The sequence below is a fragment of the Ranitomeya variabilis genome, chromosome 4, assembly GCF_051348905.1.
Source record: "Ranitomeya variabilis isolate aRanVar5 chromosome 4, aRanVar5.hap1, whole genome shotgun sequence".
In the NCBI taxonomy this organism is placed as follows: Eukaryota; Metazoa; Chordata; class Amphibia; order Anura; family Dendrobatidae; genus Ranitomeya; species Ranitomeya variabilis.
Genome location: NC_135235.1, coordinates 247,888,996 through 247,914,419, shown reverse-complemented (window position 1 = coordinate 247,914,419; position 25,424 = coordinate 247,888,996). Strand labels below are relative to the sequence as shown.

Genomic DNA, 25,424 nt, shown 5'->3' with positions numbered 1-25,424 from the left:
ATTGACAAAGTCGTCAAGTCCGTTAGAGGCACAATGGGTATAGAAGAGCCCAAGCCGCAGCCCTCAAAACAGGATCTGATGTTCAGCGGACTGGATCGTAAAAAACATAGATCTTTTCCGGTGAACGAAAAGATCCAAGACTTGATTCTCCGAGAATGGAAGAAACCCGAGAAAAAGGGTTCCTTGCCGCCAGCATTGAAACGCAGGTACCCTTTTGATGATCCAGTTGTGGAAACATGAGATAAAGCCCCTAAGCTGGATGCGGCGGTGGCAAAAGCGTCAAAGAAAGCCTCATTGCCATTTGAGGATATGGGGACCCTCAAGGACCCCCTTGACAGAAAGGCAGATACTTTCCTTAAAGGAACCTGGGAGACGGCGGCGGGATCTCTAAGACCAGCAGTGGCTGCGACGTGTACAGCCAGGTCTTTAATGGTCTGGCTGGATCAGTTAGAGTCCCAGCTCAAGGACGGCGCTTCCAGAGATTCCATTCTGAAGGCTTTACCAACAATGCAGAATGCTGCGGCCTTTCTGTCAGACGCATCTGTGGACTCTGTCAGGATGGCGGCTAGAGCGGCAGGACTCTCCAACGCGGCTCGTAGGGCTTTATGGTTGAAGTGCTGGTCAGGCGACATTCAATCCAGAACTAAGCTCTGCGCCATCCCGTGTAAAGGAGAATTTCTCTTTGGACCAACTCTGGATGAGTTGCTGGAAAAGGCGGGGGATGATAAGAAATTTCCTAATCCGTCTTCAGCATCCTACCGCCGGCCCTTCAATAAGAGGAGATTTGGTCGCGGGAAAAAACGCGGATCCTCACCCTCTAGAGAGAGTTTTAGATGGGAGGACAGACGCGGAAGAGGTACGGGCTATATGTTTCGCCGTTCCTCGAAAGAACAGAAAAAACCGGACCAATGACTAGCAATCCCTGTGGGGGGTAGACTGTCAGCATTCTCCTCAGCTTGGTTTGACATTACGAACAGTAAATGGGTCCGAGGCATTATAGCAAAAGGTCTAAGACTTGACTTCGATCACTGGCCTCGAGATAAATTTAAATTAACCCCTTTACGTTCCTCCCCCCTTGAGCAAGCAGCCTTGGAAGCAGAAGTCACGAACCTATGCTCCAAGAATGTTTTGGTTGAAATCCCAGTATCTGAAAGAGGGAGGGGATTTTACTCTCGTCTTTTTCTGATCAAGAAGCCAGACGGATCGTTTAGAACGATCATAAATCTCAAAGGCCGTAATAAATTTCTGACCAATGAATCGTTCAAAATGGAATCAATTGGTTCAGCAATAAAAATGTTGTTTAAAAACTGCTTCATGGTAGTTGTGGATTTAAAGGACGCATACTATCATGTCCCAATACATGAAGACTTCCAGAGATTCCTGAGGGTAGCTGTGTCAATGGGGGGACAAATTCGTCATTTCCAGTTTAGAGCTCTTCCCTTTGGCTTATCAGCGGCTCCTAGGGTGTTTACCAAGTTAGTGGCCGAAGTCATGGCGCACTTACGAGAGTCTGACATCTTGATTGTCCCCTATTTGGATGATTTCCTTATAGTTGGGAGTTCGGCAGACCATTGCCTCTCTCAGCTAAAGGTAACCACAACCAAACTTGAGCATCTGGGGTGGATTGTGAATTATGAAAAATCCCGATTACAGCCCCAGAAAATACAGAGATTCTTAGGGCTGTTGTTAAATTCAGAAACCCAACAGTGTTGTCTTCCGCCTGACAAGTTGTTACACATCCAACAACAGGTGTCTAGAGCAACTGATAATCCATCCATGACACTTAGACAGGCTATGTCACTGTTAGGATCTCTAACCTCGTGCATTCCCGCTGTCCGTTGGGCCCAATTTCACACCAGACCTTTACAGTCCGAGGTACTGGATAATGATAGAATCTTACAAGGGTCCTTGCAAAGTCAGATTACTTTGGGTCCAGAAGCACTAACATCTCTTAGATGGTGGCTAATCAATGACAATTTATCGGCAGGAGTTCCCTGGGTGACACAGGCGACACGTATTGTAACGACAGACGCTAGCCCTTCAGGTTGGGGAGCACACATGGATGACAGGATAGTTCAGGGTCTATGGAACCCCCTAACATCAGCCTCCTCCAACCAAAAAGAGTTAATGGCAGTTGAACTTTGTTAAAACATTACTCATATATCTGCAGGGTCACCACGTCAAGATCCTCTCGAACAACCAGGTGGCGGTCGCGTACATAAATCACCAGGGTGGAACTCATTCCGAATCACTGATGAGAGTGACAGATCGTCTATTCCAGACTGCGGAAAACCATTTTCTATCTTTAACCGCACTGCACATAAGAGGAAAAGAAAATGTGAAAGCGGACTTTCTAAGCCGCAACACCCTGAGACAAGGGGAGTGGTCTCTAAACGGTCTCGTATTCAACCAGATTGTCCACAAATGGGGACATCCAGAGGTGGATTTATTTGCCACCAGGGACAATCGAAAGACCATAAAATTCTGTTCCCTAAATCCCAGGGAGAATCCACTGGCGGTAGACGCCTTTCTGATCAGTTGGGACTTTCGGCTGGCTTATGCGTTCCCCCCCCGCTAGCCCTGATACCTCTGGTAATCAGGAAGATAAGAGAGGATCGGGCAAGAGTTATTTTGATTGCCCCATTCTGGCCCAGAAGGGCCTGGTTCACCTGGCTCAGGATCATGTCAGTGGAGGACCCTTGGGTGCTTCTGGACATTCCAGATTTACTTTACCAGGGTCCGATCAGCCATGCTCAAGTAAAGAATCTCCATTTAACGGCATGGAGTTTGAGAGGGCGTTACTGAAGGACAAAGGGTTCTCCCCAAGATTGATTGAAACCCTTATGAAGAGTAGAAAGCAGATTACGACAACAATCTACGCTAGAACTTGGCGGAAATTCCTGGCCTCTTCTGACTTTAATTTAGAAGAGGGAATACCTATAAAACAGATCTTAGAATTCCTGCAAAAGGGCTTAGAGCTAGATCTATCCACTAGTACCCTAAAGGTACAAGTCTCGGCCCTAGGGGCCTTGTTTTCCTGTAACATCGCCAATAATTATTGGATCTCAAGGTTCATTAAAGCTTCTAGTAGTGCTAGACCCATACATAAGGATAGATCTATGCCTTGGGATCTTAATCTAGTCCTGTCAGCATTGACTAGAGAGCCGTTTGAACCATTACAATCAGCTTCAATTAAGGCCTTATCCCTTAAAACAGCTTTTCTGGTAGCGATAACATCTGCCCGTAGGGTAGGAGACATACAAGCGCTCTCCAGAATTTCCCCTTATACAGAGTTTCCGCCAGATAGGGTAGTCCTCAGACCGGACCCGGCCTATTTACCAAAAGTATCATCTCGGTTTCACAGGTCACAGGAGATAGTGTTACCATCTTTCCTTCCTAACCCCTCCAACCCTAAAGAAGAGCTACTCCATACACTAGACGTTAGGAGATGCCTGTTAAAATACATCTCTGTTACTGATACATGGAAGAAAGATAATGCGTTATTTTTATCTTTCCAAAATCCTAGAAAGGGACTCAGGGTATCAAAGTACACACTAGCGAAGTGGATTAGGGAGGCTATCTCTTCGGCTTATACTGCAGGTGGGGGTCCGACTCCGCAGAATCTGAGGGCGCATTCCACCAGAGCCATGGCTACATCCTGGGCGGAAAAATCTGGAGTATCAATCGACCAGATATGTAAGGCGGCCACATGGTCATCCCCGTCCACCTTCTTTAAACACTATAGGTTGGATTTAGGGGCCTCCTCTGATCTCACCTTCGGGTTAAGGTTGCTGCCAGCTATAGTCCCTCCCTAAGGAAGTTTTACATCTCTGTAATTCTCTCGTCGTGCTGTCATGGGAGTCTGAGTAAAGCATTAAGCTACTTACGGGTAGCAGCATTTTTCGGAGGCCCATGACAGCACCCTTAGTTCCCTCCCTATTTCACGTGGGGGTTGCACCTCCTATAATGTATATATCTCACGTATGATACCCAGTTCCAATAGATTGGCTAAAATTTTTGTATATAAACTGTATATAATGTATATTTTTGTGTGCCACTAACCACGGTAGTCCTCTCAAGGCTCTGAAATACAACTGATGCAGGGGAGAGGTGCCGCCCTTTTGTATCTGTAGGTTTCCTGTTCCTAATGGGCGGATCCCCTCTCTCGTCGTGCTGTCATGGGCCTCCGAGAAATGCCGCTACCCGTAAGTAGCTTAATGCTTTTTGCATCGCTTTATTCTGAAGGTTCTAACTTTTTTATTTTTTCGCTGATGAAGCTGTATGGCGGCTCGTTTTTTGCGGGACAAGATGTTTTCATCGGTATCATGGTTATATCCGTCTTTTTGATCGCGTATTATTCCACTTTTTGTTCGGCAGTATGATGATAAAGCATTGTTTTTTGCCTCGTTTTTTTTTTTTTTTTTTATGGTGTTCACTGAAGGGGTTAACTCATGGGCAGTTTTATAGGTCGGGTCGTTACGGATGCAGCGATACTAAATGTGCACTTTTTTTTTTTTTTTTAAATTTACATAAATGTATTTATTGGAACAATATTTTTTTCCTTTATTTAGGAATTAAAAATATATCTTTACACAGTAATGTGTGTATGTGTGTGTGTATGTATATATGTATATATATATATATATATATATATATATATATATATATATATATATATATATATATATATATATATATATATATATATATATATATATATATATATATACACACTCACTCACCGGCCACTTTATTAGGTACACCATGCTAGTAACGGGTTGGACCCCTTTTGCCTTCAGAACTGCCTCAATTCTTCGTGGCATAGATTCAACAAGGTGCTGGAAGCATTCCTCAGAGATTTTGGTCCATATTGACATGATGGCATCACACAGTTGCCGCAGATTTGTCGGCTGCACATCCCAAAGATGCTCCATACAATGCAGGATGGATCCATGCTTTCATGTTGTTTACGCCAAATTCTGACCCTACCATCCGAATGTCGCAGCAGAAATCGAGACTCATCAGACCAAGCAACGTTTTTCCAATCTTCTACTGTCCAATTTCGATGAGCTTGTACAAATTGTAGCCTCAGTTTCCTGTTCTTAGCTGAAAGGAGTGGTACCCGGTGTGGTCTTCTGCTGCTGTAGCCCATCTGCCTCAAAGTTCGACGCACTGTGCGTTCAGAGATGCTCTTAGGCCTACCTTGGTTGTAACGGGTGGCGATTTGAGTCACTGTTGCCTTTCTATCAGCTCGAACCAGTCTGCCCATTCTCCTCTGACCTCTGGCATCAACAAGGCATTTCCGCCCACAGAACTGCCGCTCACTGGATTTTTTTTCTTTTTCGGACCATTCTCTGTAAACCATAGAGATGGTTGTGCGTGAAAATCCCAGTAGATCAGCAGTTTCTGAAATACTCAGACCAGCCCTTCTGGCACCAACAACCATGCCACATTCAAAGGCACTCAAATCACCTTTCTTCCCCATACTGATGCTCGGTTTGAACTGCAGGAGATTGTCTTGACCATGTCTACATGCCTAAATGCACTGAGTTGCCGCCATGTGATTGGCTGATTAGAAATTAAGTGTTAACAAGAAGTTGGACAGGTGTACCTAATAAAGTGGCCGGTGAGTGTATGTATGTATGTATATGTTGTTTTTTTTTTTTAACCTTTTTACATTTGACACTGCACAGCACTGGCTCCTCAGGTCCTGCTCTCAGCAGGCACTGACAAGCCACCTCACTGCAAGACCCGGAAGGACTCTACGGCCATCTTGGATCCGGGGGTCTGCAGGCAGGGAGAACCTCAGAACAACGCAACAATTCTGGCACTTAGCCTCGCTTTTCCCACTTGCCCCCACTTGGGGTTGATATTACCTTTGTATTGTCAGATGACATCAAGCCCTGAAGTTAGTAATGGAGAGGAGTCAATAAGTCGCCCCCTTTGCTAACCCCATAGTGACATTGAAAGAAAACACAGACACCCAGAAAAAAGTCCTTTAATTGAAAAAATTACACAGACTCCTTTAATAATCTCAATTAAACCATACTTACAACCTCGCCTAATTCTTAGCTCTTATTAATGGTTCTAACACTTTGGTTTTGTAGTAAATAAACAATGTCCCATTGATTCATATAGATCAACGATATCAGTCAAATCTGATCCCCTCGTGGCCTTTGCCTTCGATCGGGCTCACTTTCTGCACTTCTCACGTGTTTACCCTGGGCTGCTGGGTCACGATTGGTACAGTAATGCACACTGGGCAGAAGCTTCTGGGGTGCATAGTTCGGTCGTCTCATGTAGCCTTCTGTAGTTGGCCCAAACCTTCATAATCTGACCCATGTGGAAGCCAGGAGCAAGACGGACATTTTTGAAGCTTCAGTAAGGTTGGTCCCCTTGTCCCTGACCAGTGCTGTGGCCTTCTGGTCCGAGCAGATGGGGATCAGTTTTTTGAGGGCTCTTTTGCAATGGACGTTGACGACGTCCACTTTTAGAACCAAATTAGATGTAAACCACCACTGGCACTCATCAGAATATCCAACTCTATTCCTTGCAGGAAACAACGAGAGGAGTGGCGATCCCGCTTGGTCAATGCCATTTCGCTTGCATGCACGCTTTCCCAAGACTTCACTGGAACTCATTGTTCTGTTCAAAAATCAATTAATTTACAAAGTTTGAACTTTTAATATACAAACATATGAAATAGAAGACAAGTACACATAAAACAAGATTCCGATTCCTTCAAGAAACTGCTGCCATCCGGACCGTGTCCACTCATGATACATTACCGTAATTCTCACAATATACAGTATCCTTACGGTCATATTGAAAGATTATCGCTCTTATATCCTCTCACTTTGCATCACAGGAAGGGTGACAAATCGTCGTCGTCCTCTACACCTAATGGCGCTGAGTTATTTTGCTTCTCTCTGTAACATTTTTATGTCTCTGATCCTTACATGGAGTCTCTGTTTTAGTTATACCAGCAAATTTTATTAGCTTCGTGTTGGTAAATCTGATGAGAGCCGCTGGTAGAGATCTACTTTGGTTCTAATCTTTGAGCTGAGCACCAGATATTGGTCAAAAATATAAATCCACATGATATCTGTAAATGCCCTCTATAATGATGTAACGGTGGTGCCGGTGAGTTCTCCTTTGTTGCACTAGGCTGCTCTTTTTTGCTCTTGGATGAAGTATGTCGCCCTCTTGGGCTTCCAAGTAAATCTATGTAGTGACATAATAATGTATCACTAAGCTCCGCTCCACCTTCTGAATAACGAGGCTTTTGTGCTGCCTGTTCCTGGTGTCCCGGAGCCGCTCCTGTCCCCGGCCGATCACACCACCTCTTATCACTTTACTGATAACGTTTCTATTCCTTTCAGGGAAATCGATGGCGAATTTCAAAGGTCACGCGCTGCCGGGCAGCTTCTTCCTGGTGTTCGGCCTGTGGTGGTCGGTAAAGTATCCGCTCAAATATCTCAACAGCAGAAACAAGGGAAAATGTCCCAACAACAAGTGCTACCAACGCCTGGAGCTCATCGAGGGGGTAATGAAGGCCGTGTTCACTCTCATCGGTGAGGGCCCTGCCTGATCCCTGGGGTTCATGGTGGACGCTACAGCATGTCCGTGGTCAACGCTGCGGATAATGAGGGGTGTAGTGAAATGTACTTTGATAATAGCACAATGATAGAACAGGCAGATGCCACTTCTCCATATACCTGTGGGGGGGATAACCATGGGGGTCCAGGCAGCACTGTGCGCCCGGTCCCTGCCGTCAGCTAATCCTGGGGGAAACTGACATAGTAATTTGATGACCTGATTTCTGCCCGGGGTCTGCTCCGCTGTCCGTCTGCACTAGTTGTATAGGCGTTTTAACAGCAGGAGCCATTATATCAGCAGATGGTAATAAGTGTGTGAGGGAACCGCCGGGAGATCGTGATGTTATCCCACCGCTGCCACCGATATATCCGGGAACAGCTAAGACATCCCCTCTATATCTCCCCCGCCATTACGTTATACAGTTCGTTCCTGATTTCCTATTCTTTTGCATGTTCATCACACTTAAGGCCATGTTCACACTTTGCGGGTTTTACCACGGATCCGCGGCGATTTTGATGCTGCGGGTCCGCAGCAGTTTCCATAGCGTTTACATTTACATGTAAACCCTATGGAAACCGCAATCCGCTGTGCACATGCTGCGGGAAAAACCGCGCAGAAACGCAGCGGTTTACATTCCACAGCATGTCACTTCTTTGTGCAGAATCGCTGCGATTCTGCACCCATAGGAATGCATTGATCCGCTAACTTCCCGCATGGGGCTATGCCCACGATGCGGGAAGTAAGCGGATCATGTGCAGATGGTACCCGGGGTGGAGGAGAGGAGACTCTCCTCCACGCCCTGGGAACCATATTAGTGTAAAAAAAAAAGAATAAAAAAAAAAAATAATGCTATACTCACCTCTCAGCGCTGCACGCGGCCGTCCGGTCTCAGGGTTGCTGTGCGAGCAGGACCTGCGGTGACGTCGCGGTCACATGACCGTGACGTCGCGGTCAGATGACCATGACGTCACAAAGGTCCTTCTCGCACAGCATCTTTGGAACCGGACCGCCGCGTGCAGCGCCGAGGAGATTGGGACGTCAGAGGGTGAGTATAACTATTTTTTATTATTTTTAACATTACTATTGATGCTGCATATTGCTGCATATGCAGCATCAGTAGTATAGGATGTAAACCCGCAGCGGAAACCGCAAAACAAACTGCGATAAATCTGCAGGGATAACCGCAGCGGTTTTGCCCTGCAGATTTATCAAATCCGCTGCGGGAGAACCCGCAGAGGACCCCGCAAAGTGTGCACATAGCCTAAATGTTTCCGTTCACCAAACAAATGTAAATATTAGACAAAGATAAGACAAGTAATCACAAAATGCACTTTATAAATGAAGGTCTTTATTATTAAGGGAAAAAGAAATCCAAACCTATAGGGCCCTGTGTGAAAAAAGTGATTGCCCCCTAAACCTAATAACTGGTTGGGCCCTTTGCAGCAACAACTGCAATCAAGTGTTTGTAATAACTGGCAATGAGTCTTCACAACACTCTGGGGGGATTTTGGTCGCTCCTCTCTGCAGTATTGCTGTAATTATGGAGAGTTTCCGGGCATGAGCTGCTTTTTTAAGGTCATTACAGCATCTCAATCGGATTAAGGTCAGGACTTTGACTAGGCCACACCAAAGTCTTAATTTTGTTTTTCTTGAGCCATTCAGAAGTGGACTTGCTGGTGTGTTTCGGATCATTGTCCTGGAGCATAACTCAAGTGCGCTTGAGTTCATGAACGAAAGGCCGGACATTCTCCTTCAGGATTTTATGGTTGCAGAATTCATGGTTCCATTTACCACAGCAAGTCTTCCAGGTCCTGAAGCAGCAAAGCAGCCCCAGACCATCACACCACTGACCACCACCATATTTTACTGTTGGTATAATGTTCCTTTTTTGAAATGCTGTGTTACGTCTATGCCAGATGTAATGGGACATTCACCTTCCAAAAAATTAAACTTTTGTCATGTCAGTCCACAGAGTATTCTCCCAAAAGACTTGGGGATCATCAAGATGTTTTCTGGCAAAACTGAGACGAGCCTTTATGTTCTTATTGCTCAGCAGTGGTTTTTGTCTTGGAACTCTGCCATGCGGCCATTTTTGCCCAGTCTCTTTCTAAGGCCGTGGTCACACTAGACCGTAATACGGACGACTGCTATGAGATAAAAAATCGCATAGCACTCGGCCCAATGTTAATTTATGGTGCAGCTCCCATCATCCGATATTTTCTCCGCCGTATTCAGGATCCGAGTGAAATCGCAGCATGCTGCGATTGTCAGCGTATCTCGGCCGAGACTCGCCAATGCAAGTCTATGGGTGCGAGAAAAAATCGGATTACACATGGACCATGCATGTGCATTGTGAGAAATATGCACCGGTGTTAGAGAAAAGCCGGTAATTCAATTGGCGGCTTTTCATTTCTCCTTCACAAACCCGACAGGATACGAGACATGGTTTACATACAGTAAACCATCTCATATCCCTTTTTTTTTTGCATATTCCACACTACTAATGTTAGTAGTGTGTATGTGCAAGATTTGGGTGCTGTAGCTTGTAAAAAGGTTAAATGGCGGAAAAAAATGGCGTGGGCTCCCGCGCAATTTTCTCCGCCAGAGTGGTAAAGCCAGTGACTGAGGGCAGATATTAATAGCCTAGAGAGGGTCCATGGTTATTGGCCCCCCCTGGCTACAAACATCTGCCCCCAGCCACCCCAGAAAAGGCACATCTGGAAGATGCGCCTATTCTGGCACTTGGACACTCTCTTCCCACTCCCGAGTAGCGGTGGGATATGGGGTAATGAAGGGTTAATGTCACCTTGCTATTGTAAGGTGACATTAAGCCAGATTAATAATGGAGAGGCATCAATTATGACACCTAACCATTATTAATCCAATAGTACGAAATGGTTACTAAAACACACACACATTATTACAAAGTCCTTTAATGAAATAAAGACACAGGGTGTTGTAATATTTTATTATTCTCTTAATCCAGCTGAAGACCCTCGTTCTGTAACAAAGTAAAAATAAAAAATCAACAATATCTCATACCTTCCGATGATCAGTCACGTCCCACGAAGTAAATCCATCTGAAGGGGTTAAATCATTTTACAGCCAGGAGCTCTGCTAAAGCAGTGCTTGTGGTTGTAAAACCCCGGGAATGAATGGAGTGCAGGGTGACCTGTAGCTACCTTGAGTTGCGGTGAGGCGCCCTCTGCTGGATGTCCTCATGAACTGGAGCCTGGTAAAAGTTCCCACGCTCGAGTTCATATGAGGACATCCATCCAGGACATCGCGCTGAATTAAATGTAAATATAGTGTATATATATTTATATATATATATTTTGTGTCTCGATGAGATATATATATATATATATATATATATATATATATATATATATATATATATCATTGAGACACAAAATATATATATATATATATATGTGACTCAATGACAATATATATACATACTGTATATATGTTTTAACGAACATTTGAGCACATAAATCCATTAGATGTCGGTTTTGCAAGCCTGCGAGAAAATCTCGGCATACGGATGCCATATGGATGTCACACGGATGTCAAAAGGATCATTTGATGCAAGGAAATCGCATCCTCGCACTGCACACGGATCACTGTTTTTGAAACATTTGTGCGATTCTCGTCCGTGAAAAACGGACCGTTTTTTTTATACGTTTTGTGTGTCCCCGGCCTTATGGTGGAGTCAGGAACACTGACCTTAACTGAGGCACGTGTGACCTCTTGGATCAGTCATCGCTGAGTTTTTGGGGTAATTTTGGTTGGCCGGCTACTCTTGGGAAGGTTCAGCACTGTTTCATGTTTTTGCCATTTGTGGATAATGGCTCTCAAGTCCCAATGCTTTGGAAATATGTTTTTTTTTTTTTATGTTTTACAGACTGACCGATCTCAAAAACGTTTTCTCATTCCAGAATTTCTTTGGATCCCGGCATGATGTCTAGCTTTTGAGGATCTTTTGGTTGACTTCACTTTGTCAGGCAGGTCCTATTTAAGTGATTTCTTGATTGAAACCAGGTGTGGCAGTAATCAGGCCTGGGTGTGGCTAGGGAAATTGAACTCTGCTTCCCAAAGATGTGATAAACCAGTTATTTTTTAGGTGGTGGGCAGTCACTTTTTCACACAGGGCTCTGTAGGTTTGGATTTTGTTTTCCCTTAATAATAAAGACCTTCATTTATAAATGCATTTTGTGATTACTTGTGTTATCTTTGTCTAATATTTACATTTGTTTGCTGATTTGAAACATTTAAGTGTGACACGCATTCAAAAGAATAGGAAATCAGGAAGGGGGCAAACACTTTTTCACACAACTGTATATATAAGCTTCCCAATAACCCACAAAAAAATAGCTGTCACCACGAATAGTTTATACAGGCTGGACACCCGATAAAGGTAGCGTATAGCTTCAGGGGTGCGGTTTATAGAGCAAGAGGAACAAAACTATTACACTGAATCTGTTTAATCCAAAAGTAGGCAGTGTTTATAAAAAAACAGTATACAAAATGGAAACAAAATAATGTAGTATATATATAATTAGTAATTACATGTAATAAAAGGAATAACAAAAGAAAAGTACTAAACCTGTGTCACAGAAATGGCTCCGAGCTTAGCGGAGGGAAGCACTCCCTAGAGCTACGGACAGAACCACAGAGCACTGTGTCTTCCAGAACTGACAAATGACAAAAACCCAAACTCTGATTTTATTAGATCAAGGTTATGCCCACATAACGCTCCTTGGAGAGCTCATGTGGGGAGCTGGTCGTGGGATTTGCTAGGTCTTTAGAAAATTATGAGATCTCCAACTTTCAGGATATCGTCGCCCCTGGTGGTCCCAGTCAGGAGACATTAATGTCATATTTCCTATCATGATGTTCGCTTTCCTTAGATCGGAAACAGGGCATATAGTCATCTGTCTGTTCGATATTAATTTGGAGGTGCTACGCCCGCCTCATAGTAATGTAAGTGAATGTGTTAAATTAATCACTTCGTCATAACGTCGAAAATATATCTTCCATAAATATCGGATCTATGCAGTCCCCAATATTCCTAGCTGGACACTGGCTCCAGAGTGTCTGAGATTCCCGTGAACAGAGGAGGCGGCTGTACTTCTCTGCCTCCGAGTATACGAATCCTAGACTTGGTGGCTTGCTCTCAGTGCATACCCTGCTGTAATTACCTGTTCACGACAGGAGGTCCTAGTTCAATAGGGTTTGCAGTGCGCCCTTTTATTCTCTTCCCCAGTTATAATTCAGCCAATCCACAATGAGTCCCCTCTTGAGATGTCTCTTTGGATTTTACAATTACAATTTTTGACAAAGTGATATAACCGCGCACACAAGTCTCATTCCCGGAGGCCTCTCTGGTCCCTCTGTCCATGTAGGGATGCTGGCCGAGCAGTTTGTCCCGGATGGTCCTCACATGCATCTGGTGAGTGGCGAGGAGCACGGCTGGGTGAAGCTTATGAACTGGCAGCACACCACCATGTACCTGTTCTACGGGCTCTCCGGAGTCGTGGACATCCTGACGTACTTCCCTCTGAATATTCCACGAGGCCTGGACCGCCTGTCCTTGGCTCTAGCTGTCTTCATTGAAGGTAAGAAATCAGACATTTATGGCATATTTTTCTGATCTGTCATATAGGACTAAGATGGGAATGTGACATTATAGTATCCCTCCAGAGCTGCATCCATAAGCCTGAAGCGTTCACACCACAAGCTGCACATAAAGTGCTGTTTTTAAGGGTCAATTTGGACAGTTTATGTGCGGCAATAATCGTGAATGTGCAGACAGGCTCCTGATGCCAATCCAATCCTTCATTCCCATATGGTTTGCATTATTGTCGACAGCACATCCTTGTTTACACAGGGCTATGTGCTTCCAACCATTCCCTATACAGAAGTTGTATATTGTGTGAGCGCTGGTCTGTGGCGTCATACAGTACAGAGCAAAAGTTTGGACACACCTTCTCATTTATAGATTTTTCTGTATTTTCATGACTATGAGAATTGTGCATTCACACTGAAGGCATCAAAACTATGAATTAACACATGTGGAATTATATACTTAACAAAAAAGTGTGAAACAACTGAAAATATGTCTTATATTCTAGGTTCTTCAAAGTAGCCACCTTTTGCTTTGATGACTGCTTTGCACACTCTTGGCATTCTCTTGATGAGCTTCAAGAGGTAGTCACCGGGAATGGTTGTCACTTCACAGGTGTGCCCTGTCAGGTTTAATAAGTGGGATTTCTTGCCTTATAAATGGGGTTGGGACCATCAGTTGTGTTGTGCAGAAGTCTGGTGGATACACAGCTGATAGTCCTACTGACTAGACTGTTAGAATTGGTATTATGGCAAGAAAAAAGCAGCTAAGAAAAGCAAGTGGCCATCATTACTTTAAGAAATGAAGGTCAGTCAGTCCGAAAAATTGGGAAAACTTTGAAAGTGTCCCCAAGTGCAGTGGCAAAAAACATCAAGCGCTACAAAGAAACTGGCTCACATGAGGACCGCCCCAGGAAAGGAAGACCAAGAGTCACCTCTGCTTCTGAGGATAAGTTTATCCGAGTCACCAGCCTCAGAAATCGCAGGTTAACAGCAGCTCAGATTAGAGACCAGGTCAATGCCACACAGAGTTCTAGCAGCAGACACATCTCTACAACAACTGTTAAGAGGAGACTTTGTGCAGCAGGCCTTCATGGTAAAATAGGTGCTAGGAAACCACTGCTAAGGACAGGCAACAAGCAGAAGAGACTTGTTTGGGGTAAAGAACACAAGGAATGGACATTAGACCAGTGGAAATCTGTGCTTTGGTCTGATGAGTCCAAATTTGAGATCTTTGGTTCCAACCACCGTGTCTTTGTGCGACGCAGAGAAGGTGAACGGATGGACTCTACATGCCTGGTTCCCACCGTGAAGCATGGAGGAGGAGGTGTGATGGTGTGGGGGTGCTTTGCTGGTGACACTGTTGGGGATTTATTCAAAATTGAAGGCATACTGAACCAGCATGGCTATCACAGCATCTTGCAGCGGCATGCTATTCCATCCAGTTTGTATTTGGTTGGACCATCATTTATTTTTCATCAGCACAATGACCCCAAACACACCTCCAGGCTGTGTAAGGGCTATTTGACCAAGAAGGAGAGTGATGGGGTGCTACACCAGATGACCTGGCCTCCACAGTCACCAGACCTGAACCCAATCGAGATGGTTTGGGGTGAGCTGGACCGCAGAGTGAAGGCAAAAGGGCCAACAAGTGCTAAGCATCTCTGGAAACTCCTTCAAGATTGTTGGAAGACCATTCCCGGTGACTACCTCTTGAAGCTCATCAAGAGAATGCCAAGAGTGTGCAAAGCAGTCATCAAAGCAAAAGGTGGCTACTTTGAAGAACCTAGAATATAAGACATATTTTCAGTTGTTTCACACTTTTTTGTTAAGTATATAATTCCACATGTGTTAATTCATAGTTTTGATGCCTTCAGTGTGAATGTACAATTTTCATAGTCATGAAAATACAGAAAAATCTTTAAATGAGAAGGTGTGTCCAAACTTTTGGTCTGTACTGTATCTAATAGTAGGAGAGGCGGGAGCTGTGTGATGGGGGGGGGGACGTAGGAGCTGAGATGAACAGTGTGCAGTTTGGATGGGGGAGGATTGTGGGGTCTGCGCTGTTCTGTATGAAGCTTTCTCCGCGCTGCACTCTCCTAATCTGATATTCCGCTGTAATTCACAAGTTATTTGTGGTGTTGGGGGAATGTGCTGGTCCTCTCCAGACACCCAGGTACAACATTGTATTACAGTATGACTGACTTTCTTGCAGGCCTCCTCTTCTATTATCACGTCCACAACCGTCCACCTCTTGACCAGCACATTCACTCGCTGCTTCTCATCGCCGTGTTTGGAGGGTCTGTCGGGATTATGATTGAAGTGTTCTTGAGGGATAACATCGTCCTGGAATTGTTCCGCTCCAGTCTGGCAATGCTGCAGGGGTCCTGGTTCTGGCAGGTCGGTGACGTTTGTACCATCACAAGATGCACACGTTGTGACGGATCCCGCCATGCTACACACGTTGTGGCGAATCCTGCCATGCTGCACACGTTGTGACGGATCCCGCCATGCTGCCCATGTTGTGGCAGATCCCGCCATGCTGCACACGTTGTGACGGATCCTGCCATGCTGCACACGTTGCGGCGGATCCTGCCATGCTGCACACTTTGTGGCGGATCCCTTCATGCTGCACACATGGCGGATCCCTCCATGCTGCACACTTTGTGGCGGATCCCGCCATGCTGCACATGTTGTGATGGATCCCACCATGCTGCACACTTTGTGGCAGATCCTGCCATGCTGCACACTTTGTGGTGGATCCCGCCATGCTGCACACGTTGTGGCGGATCCTGCCGTGCTGCACACTTTGTGGCGGATCCCTTCATGCTGCACACATGACGGATCCCTCCATGCTGCACACTTTGTGGCGGATCCCGCCATGCTGCACATGTTGTGATGGATCCCACCATGTTGCACACTTTGTGGCAGATCCTGCCATGCTGCACACTTTGTGGTGGATCCCGCCATGCTTCACACGTTGTGGCGGATCCCGTCATGCTGCACTTTGTGGTGGATCCCGCCATGCTGCCCATGTTGTGGCGGATCCCGCCATGCTGCACACGTTGTGGCGGATTCCGCCATGCTGCACACGTTGTGGCGGATTCCGCCATGCTGCACACGTTGTGGTGGATCCCGCCATGCTGCAAACGTTGTGGCGGATCCCGCCATGCTTCAGTCGTTTTGCTCTTCTTCCAGATTGCATTTGTGCTGTACCCCCTTGGAGGAGCCCCTGAGTGGGACCAGAAGGACCACGACAATATCATGTTCATCACCATGTGCTTCTGCTGGCACTACGCCGTGTCCTGGATGATTATCGCCATTAATTATTCTTTGGTGTATTGGTAAGTGTGAGGGATTATTATGTTCCTCTTATTACTTTGTCCTGTTCCGGATGCAGAATATCGCACTCCCATCATCTGTCCCAGGAACAGAAGGTCTGGCCACGTTATGGCCTCCTGCCTCAGGACTCTGGTCAGTACTTTGCATTAGTATTTGTAAGCCAAAACCAACAGCCGAAGAACGATGGAAAGATTTGCACGTCGTCTTCAGAATTTTTTAAAACAAACTTCTGGGTTTGGATTACAAATTATGCAAAAGAAAAAGCTGAAAAAATTATCGCACACAGGATCATCCCTATCATCTGTGTATAGAGGAGCTCACAATCTGGTTCTCCCATCTCTATCAAAAGGAATCACTGCCATCATCCTTGACCATCATAAGCTTCCTACAAAACACCCTGCTATGCAGTGATCAGCACTAGAGCCAGAGCTAATAAATCCAGCGGCAGCAGCGTATCCCAACAATCCTGGACGTTCGCACTGACACCATCCACAACTGGGAGGCGACGGATCACAACACAGAACCAGCGCGGTTCAGCTCAGGGCAGATTTTAATGCATTTGAGTAAAGAGAAACTAAGGGTCTGTTCCCACGGTCGGTCCGTACATCCGCAGCGTCCAGATGTTACAGCATAGTGGATTGGATTTTATGAAGTCCCATCTCCACTATGCTTAGATGCCTGCGGCTTCCCTGGGGAGACGGACATGCGGCGCATCTTCCCAGACTGCAGCATGTCTATTATCTAGGGGAGACGCTTAGTCTCCACAAGATATCACTCGTACAATGCATTGGGACTCGGTGATTCCGCACGGTGCAATGAACACATGCAGAATCACCGGCGCTCAAAAGCCGGCAGAGGACATGTGCTGCGTAAAAAGCACTGCCGATTACTGACCCTGGGGACGGAGCCAAAAGGTTTTTTTTCGCAATATTTTTGTGACCTTTTAATAACAAGCCGGGGTCCATGATAAGCTGAAGCTTTATATGCAGCCAGTTGGATCCCTTTGTTTGCTTTGTCCTGAGTCGGCGACCTCCACAGATCTGTGAAGAGCGCAGCTCCGGAGACCGGAGCACATAATTCCTGGCTGAGCGCACATCGCGCTAGTACTGAAGCAATAGAAGACATCGACCATGAGGCCATTGCCCTCCGCTGTATCCGTACTCCGCTCTGAAGGGAGCCGCTCACGTCACAGGGGCACGGAGGGTTTGAGCAATCAGTGGGGGTCTCTGGACCCCTCCAATTTGCCTGTAAATAAAAGTACACCTCACAGAATTAAAGGTTTGATTCTTTGCAGAAATATTCACAGAGATTTTTTCTAAGAGGATTGTGGAGCCGATTACTGATTGAAGCTCACTATCCACAGGAAAACACGGCCATAGAGCATCTGGAAAAAGAAATGCGGATTTCTGCCAGAAAATGCTCTGAATTTTGTTTCTGCTTCCTATAATTCAGCGGCCAAAGTCCCATACAGAAAAAAAGTGTAAAAAGAAAACCCCCAAAACTTTTTTTTTTTATATCTCTGTCAGAAAACTCCTCAGTGATTGTTAAATCTCTGCTCTTCCATTCACATTATCTGTGCGGTTCCAGTAAGGACCCTTGTTGGTAAAGAGAATGGGGCATCAGACTGCGCTGCTCGGGATCATGGATCAGAGGAGGACGAGTAGATGCAATAGACTTTATGGTGATCACACCACTTCCTCAGCACAGTGTATACACATACATTGTTATTTAGGGCTCATACTCGCCTGCGAGAATCTCGGCAGAGTCCCGCACGTCAATACCCGGCGCTCAGGAGCGTAGCGTTCAGCGCATGTATTGTTACGCGGCCGCGCGCCGCTCCTGAGTGCCGGGTATTGAGGTGAGAGACTCTTCCGAGTTTCTCGCAGGCGAGTATGAGCCCTTATAGCGAGAGAGGCCCATGAAAACGCCCGCTATAAAAACCACCACACCCAATGGGCCGGAAATCAGACAGAAACACGTGTATACATCGTAAAGCACGCACAAAACAATCATAAAGCGTAATGACTATATCACCTAAAAACATTGCTCAGACACTTAAAAGTAAATGCAAATATAAAAAATTCAAATATTTTTCACATTTTTTTAAAACCAAAGTTCTAAAAAGGTAATTAAATGAATAGATGAATCTTGCAATCTGGAAGAGTGCTCAACACCTAACCATGTCATTCCTTGTCAGGATCCGGCCGCGGTAGTAAACTATAGAGCCGTGAATGGATTTGATTTCATCTTATTACTTGGTGGTAGTTACACAAGATAATTGCACATAAAGGATAATAGTAGATAAGAGAAGCTCCGAAGCTCTCACTGATTTAAAGAAAGGAATGTTCAGTGTTAGGCCGGAGACACACTGGTGCGAGAGACGGCCGAGTCTCGCTGGTTAAAAGCAAGCTGTGGCACCGGCATTCCGGAGCGGAGCGTGCAGCTGCATAGCAATACATGGAGCCGCACGCTCCGCTCCGGAGTGCCGGTGCCACAGCTTGCTTTTAACCAGCGAGACTCGGCCGTATCTCACACCAGTGTGTCTCCGGCCTTAGGAGGAATAACAATCAGTGTGCGAACGCTGAGGGTGATCCCTATACACATCACATAGCAATAGATTCAGAATATTCCAAATAAATCAGAAAGACATTTTCTAAGAGTCGTCCATCCCCCGATTGCTTTTTTTTTTCCCATCACCTCCCCAAAATCCATAAGGATGCTGTTAGACCCCCTGAGACCCATAATTTCAGGGATAGGGTCTCTGACATCGAACCATGCAAATTATGTGGATGTAGTGATGCCCCCTAATGTAGACCAACTACAGGGTTAATTGAGGGATTCCAGTCACTATGAAGGACATTCCATGGAGGAACACATTTGTTGTCTGTTCCATGGATGGATCCGCCCTCTGTTCCAGTATCCCACGTGATTTGGGACTGGTGCGTTTTAAAACGTTTATAGACATTGATCCACGGTTGACACCGACACAAAAATAATTTTTTATGAAAATACGCTCCACAATAATTTCTTCACCTTTCAAGATACCCTTTACCGTCAAATATTTGGGACCGGGCCAGCTAAAGAGAAAAAGAGGATTCTAATCCCTCTATAAAAAAGCTCAGACAAGGCTCCTATAGATGTGGCACCCGAGATGCCTCTGTTGCTCCAGCATCATTCATAACACAAAAACGTTTCCATCAGACAGGAGGCATTATGCGATAAATCACAATAAAAGGATCTTCTTCAGGGTGATCCCTACTGACCATGTGCCCCATGATACCCCGAGTCCAGGCTCTTAATAAGGAGATTTTGTGGATTCACAAACTGACCACTATAAATCCCCATGGACTCAACATCGGATTTGTTTAGTTACCGTAATTGAGATATATTGATGGTTTCTGCTCTTCCTCTGTACAACCAGCCCCCCCGTTATATTTTGTGATGATGAATGTTACAGGTCTGATGAACATCTGCTCTTCTGATGAAGAGGATTCATCCCTTCCTTGTGTTTTCGGTTCTCCATGTTCTTTTCATTATTTTTGATCCATCTATTGCTATGTGATGTGTATAGGGATCACCCTCAGCGTTCGCACAGTAAGGGTACATTTCCACTGGCGAGGAAAACGGACGAGTGCAATCCGATAAAAAATCGGATTGCACTCGGACCAATGTTATTCAATAGGTGTCTTTTCATTTGCAATTTTTTTCTCAGCTGAAATCGGACTGAGAAAAAAATCGCAGCAAGCTGCGTATTGCTGTGATTCTCGGACGAGACTCGCCAATGCAAGTCAATGGGTGCGAGAAAAAAATCGCACAGCACTCGCACCATGCGAGTACTGTCCGATTTTTATGCACCGGTGTCCTTTGAAAAGCCGGTAATTCAGCGCGGTGTACAGTAAAATCACACTGACAGATTAGAATAGAGTAGATATATACACATAGAATAGGTATATATACATATATATATGTCAGTGAGACATCTATATATGTATATTTATATTTAATGCAGCGCTAGATAGCATAAAAGCCGCTAATTCAATTACCGGCTTTTTCTTTCTCCTTCCCATACCCGACAGGATAGGAGACATGGTTTACATACAGTAAACCATCTCATATCCCCCTTTTTTTTGCATATTCCACACTACTAATGTTAGTAGTGTGTATGTGCAAAATTTCGGTGCTGTAGCTATTAAATTTAAGGGTTAAATCGCGGAAAAAATTGGCGTGGGCTCCCGCACAATTTTCTCCGCCAGAGTAGTAAAGCCAGTGACTGAGGGCAGATATTAATAGCCAGGAGAGGGTCCATGGTTATTGGCCCCCCCGTGGCTAAAAACATCTGCCCCCAGCCACCCCAGAAAAGGCACATCTGGAAGATGCGCCTATTCTGGCACTTGGACACTCTCTTCCCACTCCCGAGTAGCGGTGGGATATGGGGTAATGAAGGGTTAATGCCACCTTGCTATTGGAAGGTGACATTAAGCCAGATTAATAATGGAGAGGCGTCAATTATGACACCTATCCATTATTAATCCAATTGTTTGAAAGGGTTAAAAAACACACACACACACACACACATGATTTAAAAGTATTTTAATGAAATAAACACAGCGGTTGTTTTAATATTTTATTGCTCTCTCAATCCATTTGCAGACCCTCGCTTGGCAAAACAATAAACACACAATATACATACCTTCTGCTGACCCGTCACGTCCCACGAAGTAATCCATCTGAAGGGGTTAAAATAATTTACAAGCAGGAGCCCTGCAAATGCAGCTGTGTGCTCGTGCTTGTAATTCCCCGGCGAATGAAGGAAATGTAGATCATTGACCTACATTTCCTTCAGTCGCGGTGATGCGCCCCCTGGTGGATGTCCTCATATGACCTGGAGCGTGGGAAAAAGTTCCCAGGCTGCAGTTCATGAGAACATCCAGCAGGGGCGCATCACCGCGACTGAATGTAAGTATAGATCACTCTGCTTTCCTTTCAGCACCCGGGGATTACAGGCACGAGCGAGTGGTTTATCGCAGCTCCTGCCTGTAATATTAGTTAACCCCTTCAGATGGATTACCTCGTGGGACCTGACAGTTCATCAGAGAGGGTATGTATATTGTGTGTTTATTGTTTTGCCAAGCGAGGGTGTTGCTGATGGATTGAGAGAGCAATAAAATACTAAAACAACCTGTGTGTTTCTTTCATTAAAATACTTTTAAATCGTGTGTGTGTTTTTTAACCCTTTCAGACATTGGATTAATAATGGATAGGTGTCATAATTGACGCCTCTCCATTATTATTCTGGCTTAATGTCACCTTACAATAGCAAGGTGGCATTAACCCTTCATTACCCCATATCCCACCGCTACAGGGAGTGGGAAGAGAGTGGCCAAGTGCCAGAATAGGCACATCTTCCAGATGTGCCTTTTCTGGGGTGGCTGGGGGCAGGTGTTTTTAGCCACGGGGGGGCCAATAACCATGGACCCTCTCCTGGCTATTAATATCTGCCCTCAGTCACTGGCTTTACCACTCTGGCGGAGAAAATTGCGCGGGAGCCCACGCCAATTTTTTCCGCCATTTAACCCTTTATTTGAGCAGCTACAACGGCCAAATTTTGCACATACACACTACTAACATTAGTAGTGTGGAATATGCAAAAAAAACGGGGATATGAGATGGTTTACTGTATGTAAACCATGTCTCATATCATGTTGGGTTTGTGAAGGAGAGAGCAAAAGCCGGCAATTGAATTAGCGGCTTTAATGCTATCTAGCGCTGCATTAAATATAAATATACATATATGTGTCTCACTGACATATATATATGTATATATACCTATTCTATGTGTATATATCTATTCTATTCTAACCTGTCAGTGTGATTTTACTGTACATAGCACTGATTTGCCGGCTTTTCAAAGGACACCGGTGCGTACAAATCGGACAGTAATACGGATGTCATACAGATGTAAAACGGATGGTGCGATTAAAAATCGCATTGCACTCGCATACGCTACATCCCTTTTTTCGGTCCAGATTACGGACCGATTTGTCTCTCGCCAGTGGAAATGTACCCTAATAGTAATTCCTCCTAACACTGAACGTTCCTTTCTTTAAATCAGTGTAGGAGCTTCTTTTATCTACTATTATCCTTTATCTGCCATTATCTTGTGTAACTACCACCAAGTAATGAGATGAAATCAAATCCACTCACAGCTCAATAGTTTACAACAAGGAATGACCGGGTTAACACCATAGGTCCAAGCACTCTTCCAGCTTGCAAAATCTATTCATTTAATTACCTTTTTAGAACTTTAGTTTTAAGAAATTTGAAATTTTTTTTTAAATTTTTTGGCATTTACTTTTAAGTGTTGGAGCCATGTTTTAAGTGATAGTCATTACGCTTTGTTTTGTGTGGGCTTTACGATGTATACACGCGTTTGTCTGATTTCCCGCCCATTGGGTGTGGCGGTGTTTTGATAGCGGGCGTTTTCATGGGCCTCTCTCGCTATAAATGACAGACCCTGTATGTTTATAGACTGTCCCGAGGAAGTGGTGGAATCACCACAAAACACGTAGGAATAAAGTCTATTCTCTATTGCATCTACTTGGCCTCTTCTGGCCCATGATCCTGACAGGCGAGCAGCGCAGTCCGATGCCCCATTGTCTGTATCGCTCCGGGTCTTGCGGCAGCCGCCAGTGCTAAGTGCAGAGGTTGTGTCTCACACCCACAATCGGTGAATCTGAATCTTCCCTTTATCTCGGATAAGACCCTCCGTGCTCTATATTCCTTCTGAATCCAGTAATAGGAACTCCTTGTGTTTCAGGTGTGTGAGAAGGAGACGTGTTCTGGGCGGAGATGTGACCATCGGCATCAGGAAGCTGAACTCCGGTAACCCCGGTGAGGCGCAGGCCGCTCTGCTCGCCGCCTCCGATGAGGACTGAGTGGAGGCTTATTCACAGGACTTCTCACCTGTGTGCGGACTGTTTCACCAGATCAGTCTTATGGCCCAAACCGCATATCTCCGATTCTAATCCGCAGCAGCCAGACATCGGAGGCATTCTGCGGCTCCTGCCCGCTGCTCTGCAGTGAAGGACCCTTCTACTCCAGCAGAGTGTGGACAATGCCCTGACTCGTTGTCTGCAGATTCTGGGCACTGACATCAGGATGTAGAATAATTTATTGAACAGTTTCCAATGTCTGTTTTATAGAGGAACTTCACCTCCTGTAATGATTGGGGATACTGTGTAATTTTTTTTTTAAGAAATGCATGGCACCGCTGCAGACATGTTTATTAAATCCATGAGATTCTCTACTGGCAATCTCTCGTAGAATCAGGGCTGGAAAACAAATTGCCGAATAACCACTTGGAACCAAATATCAAGTTCGTCATCTAAGTAACTCATGTGGTTGTGTAAGAAAAGCAGCGTGTCTATTGCCCAGAGCAGGATCCTCCACCATCGTCTATAGAGCCCCACTACTGCGCTGAGGAGTCCGGAAGAGGTTTGGATACGCGGAAAACTGTGAAGAATCACAAAAAGCTTGTAGAAACATTGCAGATTATCTCGTATTGAAAATCCTCGCTTTTCAAGAAAGGAAGGAGGGATTCTTAATCAAATGCGCCTTGCCAAGGTCACCAGGCACCATTGCACTTCAAAAGGAGGCCCGTCTCTTAGATTATGTGAGGGGGTCCGTCCCATAAGACTAGGAAAAGGAGACCCGTCCCTTGGAATTAAGCGAGGGGGCCCGTCCCTTAAGACTAGGAAAAGGAGGCCCGTCCCTTAAGATTAGGTGAGGGGGCCCGTCCCTTAAGACTAGGAAAAGGAGGCCCGTCCCTTAAGACTAGGAAAAGGGACTCGTCCCTTAGATTAGACGGGGGCCCATCCCTTAAGATGAGGAAAATGGACTCGTCCCTTAGATTAGACGGGGGCCCATCCCTTAAGACTAGGAACAGGGACCCATCCGTTAGATTAGGTGACGGGGCCCGTCCCTTAAGACTAGGAAAAGGAGGCCCGTCCGTTAGATTAGGCGAGGGAGCCCGTCCCTTAAGACTAGGAACAGGGACCTGTCCGTTAGATTAGGCGAAGGGGCCCATCCCTTAAGATTAGGAAAAGGGACTCGTCCCTTAGATTAGGCGAGGGAGCCTGTCCCTTAAGACTAGGAAAAGGAGGCCTGTCACTTAGATTAGGCGAGGGGGCCTGTCCCTTAAGATTAGGAAAAGGGACTCGTCCCTTAGATTAGGCGAGGGGGCCCGTCCCTTAAGACTAGGAAAAGAGACCCGCCGTTAGATTAGGCGAGGGGGCCCCTGTCGTTTAGACTAGGCATAGGGGCCCCTGTCGTTTAGATTAGGCGAGAGGGCCCATCCCTTAGATTATGCACAGGGGGCCCCTGTCGTTTAGATTAGGCGAGGAGCACACTTGCAAGCACTTAGTTACAGAGAGAAATCACACCAGCATGTCAACCACGCCACTCCTCTGAACTACCCCTGAGCAGGAGGCCAGGAAGCGGCGCACGCATGAGACAAACCCTTTAAATTGGATTTAAAATCAATGGTCCAGTTGTGAACCTTCTGTGTACAGTGTGTATGCCAGACCCACAAAGACCATACATAGACCATGCATACTCCATGCCCCACGCCAGCCATCCCCATAAACTGTGTGTTAAGTGACGGTGTGCAGAGCGGGGAAGCGGCGTGCACCCGAGATAGACAAGTGAGACAGCCCATGATCCATCACCCACAGGGCTGTGTATGAGGACGGGTCAGAGGCAAATAGAGGGGCACAAGATAAACGTCGGGGGTCTGTTCCTTCCACAGAGTGTTTCAGGTCACTGTGAAGTAGTCACACATCGCTCCTTTCAGTATC

At 45.5% G+C, this 25,424-nt stretch overlaps 1 protein-coding gene across 2 annotated transcripts in view; it reads left to right on the top strand.

Annotated features, from left to right (window-relative positions):
- TMEM45B (transmembrane protein 45B) overlaps nt 1–23,875 on the top strand; it is a 33,086-nt gene extending 9,211 nt beyond the window's left edge. For both annotated transcript variants that reach the window (XM_077249393.1, XM_077249394.1), the window contains exons 2-6: nt 7,383–7,574; nt 13,008–13,220; nt 15,443–15,627; nt 16,426–16,571; nt 23,387–23,875. In XM_077249393.1, coding sequence (XP_077105508.1) covers nt 7,391–7,574; nt 13,008–13,220; nt 15,443–15,627; nt 16,426–16,571; nt 23,387–23,504 — 846 coding nt within the window. In that variant the 5' untranslated portion in view covers nt 7,383–7,390 and the 3' untranslated portion in view covers nt 23,505–23,875. The remainder of the gene's footprint in view (nt 1–7,382; nt 7,575–13,007; nt 13,221–15,442; nt 15,628–16,425; nt 16,572–23,386) is intronic.
- Nucleotides 23,876–25,424: the final 1,549 nt, after the last annotated feature.